Source organism: Trematomus bernacchii, unplaced genomic scaffold (assembly GCF_902827165.1).
Source record: "Trematomus bernacchii unplaced genomic scaffold, fTreBer1.1, whole genome shotgun sequence".
Taxonomy (NCBI): domain Eukaryota; kingdom Metazoa; phylum Chordata; class Actinopteri; order Perciformes; family Nototheniidae; genus Trematomus; species Trematomus bernacchii.
In genome coordinates this window covers 2,857,864-2,863,863 of record NW_022987469.1, presented here as the reverse complement: position 1 = coordinate 2,863,863, position 6,000 = coordinate 2,857,864, and the positions used below count along the sequence as shown (strand labels likewise).

At 41.6% G+C, this 6,000-nt stretch overlaps 1 protein-coding gene across 1 annotated transcript in view; it reads left to right on the top strand.

Moving 5' to 3' along the window:
- LOC117493999 (dihydropyridine-sensitive L-type skeletal muscle calcium channel subunit alpha-1-like) overlaps positions 1-6,000 on the top strand; it is a 73,825-nt gene that overhangs the window by 60,455 nt on the left and 7,370 nt on the right. The window contains exons 30-35 of the mRNA XM_034144619.1: positions 1-3; positions 94-219; positions 302-367; positions 976-1,067; positions 1,693-1,852; positions 5,711-5,838. The exon at positions 1-3 is cut by the window's left edge and continues 24 nt beyond it. Coding sequence (XP_034000510.1) covers positions 1-3; positions 94-219; positions 302-367; positions 976-1,067; positions 1,693-1,852; positions 5,711-5,838 — 575 coding nt within the window. The remainder of the gene's footprint in view (positions 4-93; positions 220-301; positions 368-975; positions 1,068-1,692; positions 1,853-5,710; positions 5,839-6,000) is intronic.

Sequence of the window (6,000 nt, the reverse complement as noted above, 5' to 3'; positions counted from 1 at the left end):
GCGGTGAGATGCTTAAATGTTTTTCAATCCAGTTTTTTATTTTATTTTGGAATATCATGTGATTTATAAAAAGTCCTTCATCTCTCTGACAAGTCTTCTGAAAACATGAGCGTGTCAGTCACATTCTTCAGACTGTTTCGGGTCATGCGCCTAGTGAAACTTTTGAATCGCTCTGAAGGGATTCGGAATCTTCTGTGGACCTTCATCAAATCCCTTCAGGTCAGTAACAACTCTGATCAGATACAGCCAGTTCAGAAATGAGGCGTCCATCTGACAGTGTTACTGCTTGTTGTTTTTGCAGGCTCTCCCCTATGTGGGCCTGCTTATTCTCATGCTATTCTTTATATACGCTGTGGTTGGAATGCAGGTACACACACACACACACACACACACACACACACACACACACACACACACACACACACACACACACACACACACACACACACACACACACACACACACACGTTATTGATAATTATATGATGGGCATTTTCAGTTTTTTTATTTCTGGCACGTGTGGATTAATATGAAGCTTTAGTTTTCAACATATGGGCCAGTACTAATCGATTGGTGAGGCTGAGCCAAGGATCTTAATCGAAGCGAGAAATAGCTTCTCATTTAGAACCATTCCAATGTCAATGTGTAGATATTTGTTTGAATCTCAAGGTCAAACTCAATGAACCGGAGAAGGAGAAAGAACATCTAAATAACATTCCGTTCTTTCTAACTTACACAACCTGTGCAAATAAAAAAAGCAGGTTTTAATAAAATGATAATTAATTTAAACAGATTTAAACGTTTTAATACATATTATACTTTGTTGGCAAATAACCATAGTTTAAGCAAGATAAAAATCAGTGTAATGATTGTAATGGATCACCCAAGGGCTAAAAACACTCTGCCCGTAGTTAAGAAGACCCCGAGTGCAAAACAGCTTACCCAATGTGTTGTTTCATTTTTTATGTCCTGCAGATCTTTGGAAAGATTGCGTTGGTTGACGGCACATACATCAACAGGAACAACAATTTCCAGACATTTCCTCAGGCTGTGCTGCTGTTATTCAGGTTGGTGCTATGTCTTCTTCTGTTACTACACACCATTATGATTATGATTATTATGAATATCATTATTGTTATTATTATTGTTATCGTAATTAATGTTTGTTTTAGATGTGTCTGTGACATGATTCATCATAGACCCATGATTTTTTTTTACAAACTATTGGAAGTTGCGTTCAATTGCTGCTCAATAAATGTGACCTCAATTAACAAATTACACAAAATTGGGTACAGAGATGCATTTCTATTTAGATTTTCTGCCATTTTAATTTGGAAAATGGATTTCTGAAAACTAATTTAATCCATAAATCGAGTAACTACATATTTTTGTGCATCATTACTGGTTGTGATTCTCCTACATATAAATGATGTATATAAAACTCCCTTTTGGATTTTGGTCTTGACTGACTGCTCTTTGTAGATGTGTTAATGCTTGGTAAGTTTTACTGAAAATAAATCAAATCAACTGTTTGTCAGTTATTAATCACGGTGTAGCTCGATATTAAACCCATTCTCTAAAGCAAACAGCTAACAGGAGAGCACTGTCACACTGTGTAATGGAGAAGGGCAGACTTCAGTGTGACTTTCAGAGTGTGTGTGATTGAGACCTTTTGATTTGTCTGTTGTGCAGATGTGCGACAGGGGAGGCTTGGCATGAAGTGATGTTAGCATGTATGTACGAGAAGAAGTGCGACCCCAAGTCTGATTACCTGCCCGGGGAGGAGTACACATGTGGATCAAACTTTGCCATCATCTACTTCATGAGTTTCTACATGCTGTGTGCCTTTCTGGTAAAACAACCCACCTTCACACACTCTCAAAACACATCATTACAATACATATCATTTAGCTGATGCTTTTATCCAAAGCGACTTACAATAAGTGCAAAAACCATAAAGAATCAAACACCAAACAACAAGGAAAGTGCAGATATATTCACTTCAAGCAAGATCATACCATAGTAAGTGCTGGTGAATTAGTTACACGGCCTAAATTAACTCAAAAAGTGCTTAGTGCTTTTTTCTTTCAGCAATAACTTAATTGCCAAGGTACAGTCAAAATAAATGCGTTTTCAGTTTGCGACGGAAGATATGCATAGTTTCTGCTGTCCTGATGTCAATGGGGAGCTCATTCCACCAATTAGGAGCCAGGATAGCAAAGATAAAAAATAGAAAATAGACGAGCCAGGAGGGAGTTCAGTAGTCCAGGTGCGAGATGACCAGAGCCTGGACCAGGACCTGCGCTGCCTCCTGGGACAGTAATGATGTATCCTCCTGATGTTGTAGAGTGTGTATCTGCAGGATCAGGTTGTAGCAGCGATGTTAGCAGTGAAGGTCAGCTGGTCGTCCAGGGTTACACCCAGGTTCCTAGCAGTCTGAGTCGGGGAAGCAACAGAGGTGCCAATGTTGATGGACATGTCATGGATGGGACAGTCCTTACCTGGGATGAAGAGCAGTTCGGTCTTTTTTAGGTTTAGGTTTATGTTGAGCTTCATGTGTGAGCAACCATCCACTGAGAGATGTCAGCCAGACAAGCAGAGATGCATGCGTCCACCTGGGTTTCAGACCGGGGAAAAGACAGAATCAGTTGTGTGTCGTTTGCGTAGCTGTGATAGGAGAAGCCATGAGAGTGAATGAGAGAGCAAAGATAGTTTGTGTACAGAGAGAAAAGGAGGGGACCCAGGACAGACCCATGTGGGACTCCAGTGAGGAGATGACCCTCTCCAAGTTACCCTGAAGCTGCGATCTTTGAGGTAACATGTGAGCAGGGAGAGGGCAGCGCCTGAGAATCCCAGTTCTTGGAGAGTTTGTAGAAGTGGTGGTTCACTGTGTCAAACGCAGCAGAGAGGTCCAGCAGGAGGACGACAGAGGAGAGGGAGGCAGCTTTAGCAGTGTGCAGTTCCTCAGTGACCGTGAGGAGGGCAGTCTCAGTTGATTGGCCAGCCTTGAAGCCAGACTGATGCGGATCAAGAAGGTTGTTCTGATGAAGGTAGGTAGAGAGCTGTTTAAAGATGGCACGTTCAAGTCATTTAGAAAGAAATGGAAAGAGAGACAGGTCGGTAGTTTGTTAATTGAGTCAAGTGTGACTTTTTTCAGGGGAGGACCTACCCTTGCCTCCTTGAGAATGTTAGGGAAGTATTAATAATATGGGTAAGAAATGGAAGGATGTCTGGAGCAGTAGACTGTAGGAGGTGAGAGGGGATGGGGTCCAGATGGCAGGTGGTAGGGCGAGCAGAGGTAATGAGGGTGAGGACATCATTGGGAGAAAGGGGGAAGGAGGAAGTTAGAGTGTGGATGGGAGATGTGGAAGGTGAGCAGGTAGTGTCAGTAGGTATGAAGTGGAGAGTTAAGGATAACTCAGTGTTGGCACTAGTTTTGTGTTTATCAATAGGTTCACCCCGGTGTGTCGGCCAGAACACCACTTAAGGCCAAAGATCCAGAATAGAAGGAATGAGAAGCTGAGATGAGGCTTGACTTCCTTTACTGATTTATGCAGAAATACAGATATGTGTGTGTGGGAGTGTGTGTGTATGGTTTTCCTTCATTTACGCACACAATCCTAACTAAACACTTAAGACGGCACTGCACAACTGTAAAACTTCCTGCAACTTTACTTCTGACACACATTACCCTCTGATGCATAACGTCCCCCTAAACACGAGGGTTAGCCCCTCCCCACTATGAAAAGATATCTAAACAGGTATCAACTCTGTATGATAACTGAATATATATAACTTATAACTTTGGGGCCTTTTCTACAGGGTAAGTTGGGAAATGAAGAGCGTATGTCATCCATTTTTTTCTCAAAATCGCTGGGCAGAAGGGAAGACAGAGGTGGGGGGTTGAAGAGGTGAGGAAAAGATGGAGAAGAGGTTTTTGGGGTTAGAGAAAGAGGATTGAATTCTAGATTCAGAAAGAAAGTGTGTTTGGCTGCGGAAATAGAAGAGAAAAAGGATAGGAGAGCTTGATAGGAACGGAGGTCATCAAGGTGTTTTGATTTCCAGCATTTCCTTTCAGCAGCCCTTAGGATGCTTCTGGACTCACGCAACCAGGGAGCTGGAGGACACTGACGAACCCTCCGAGGAGATAGGCTTGTCGTGTTTGCAGAGGGGGAGAGAGAAGGAGATGAAGAAGTGATCAGAAATGTGAAGCGGGGTTACAGAGAAGGTGGGGGAGAGCAGTTTCCACTGAGCCACAGCCACCCATCATCAACATTAGAACCCCAAAATTCCCATTACCCCAGCGCCATCGGGTTGGTCATGTTCACCCCCAGCAGCAACACAGGCCCTCACAGATATGTAAATTATTGATACAGCGAATTTGTTTTCTTCATAAGCAAGATTTAACGATATCATTATTTATGATAAGTTTGGAGATCTGACTAAACAGTCCTGTCACTTTGGTTTATTAACCTGTTCACGAAACTGTGTCTCAGGGCTTCTTAACATTTAAAAACCTATTATTGTGTCATACCCACTTAACGGGAAGAAACTCAGCTAACTGACGATACGAACCATTTTTACCGAAAGAAAACACAAGTCTCACAACAAGCGTCTAAATGAGCCCTGAGCGGAAAAATGCTAACGCACTTAGCACAGAACTCACGGTAGAAATACTTTATTACTTATCGGATCTGCACAAACAAGAGATTCCACAGATTCTAGAAATATAAGTATCATCACTGAGCGATCAAAACTCGCGGCAGGGGAAGCAAACCCAGACATCACACGGAGAAAACACGGAACATATGTCTTACCTTTGCTGATTTTCTGATAAAAAAATTTTTTTGGGACGGACACTATCATTTAAATTGTTTTACTATGTTCAATCTGAATTTACTTTAAAATAAAAACATCTATATTGATTCTGACTTTTCTACATCCAACTCACAGGTGTATCATTACTTTGAGAAAAAATATTATTAATTTACCCCTTTTAGAAGGGAAGTTATAATCATTTGTTCTGGGAATGTCATTTTCGAGCCTGAGACCTGAAAATCAGGCTCAGGGGTTAACAGGTTAACTTTTCAATTACTTTAGGCAGATTGAAATGTAAAATACATTTTAGAAGTCATCAATAAATTGTAGGCTACATCAAACAAAAAACGAAATAATTAACAATTAAAATAATGGCATTTTTGGAGTGGAAGAAAAACAATTGTTGTTTCATAATAGGAATACAAAAGACGCTCTTTCAGTTCCATCACTGCAGTACCATGCAGCTGGCACGGATCCAGTAACAAGTCAACACTAAAGAATATCTAATTAGTTTAACTAGCGCAGTAAGGTAGCTAGAAACTGCTGACTGGTATAGATCTCACCCAGCTGTCCTGTCACATTGTTCGAGGGCTTCTGTAATGATATTGGTGAGGTGGGTGGTCCCTCTCAACATCATTGACCTTACTTATGTTTGTGTCCATGTCTATTTATCAAATTTAGCTAGCTCCAGCTCAGCCATGTCAGCCTGCTTATCAAAATAACCTGTCCAAAATAAGCAACACCAGGCAAGCGGACGTGGAATGAATTTTGGAACGGCATTATACAGCTGTCTCTATATTTACACCAAAAACTTCCAATACAACATGTGTACATGTTTACCAGTGCAAAGGCCTCCTGGTTAGTAAAGACATATCGGTGCTATCCTTCACAGATCATCAACCTGTTTGTGGCTGTCATCATGGATAACTTTGACTACTTGACACGTGATTGGTCCATCCTTGGCCCCCAGCACTTGGATGAGTTCAAGAACATATGGGCAGAATATGATCCTGAGGCCACGTAAGTGTTTGTCATGGATGTATAATAAGAACTGGATACAGCGTGGGAGGCGGGGTCTCGTTCTTTCCTATGAGAGCTGCTCATTGGCGCATGAGGACAAAATGGCCTGATATTTTCGAGAGCAAAACGTCAAAGATTACCCATCATGCCTGGCTGTCAGAG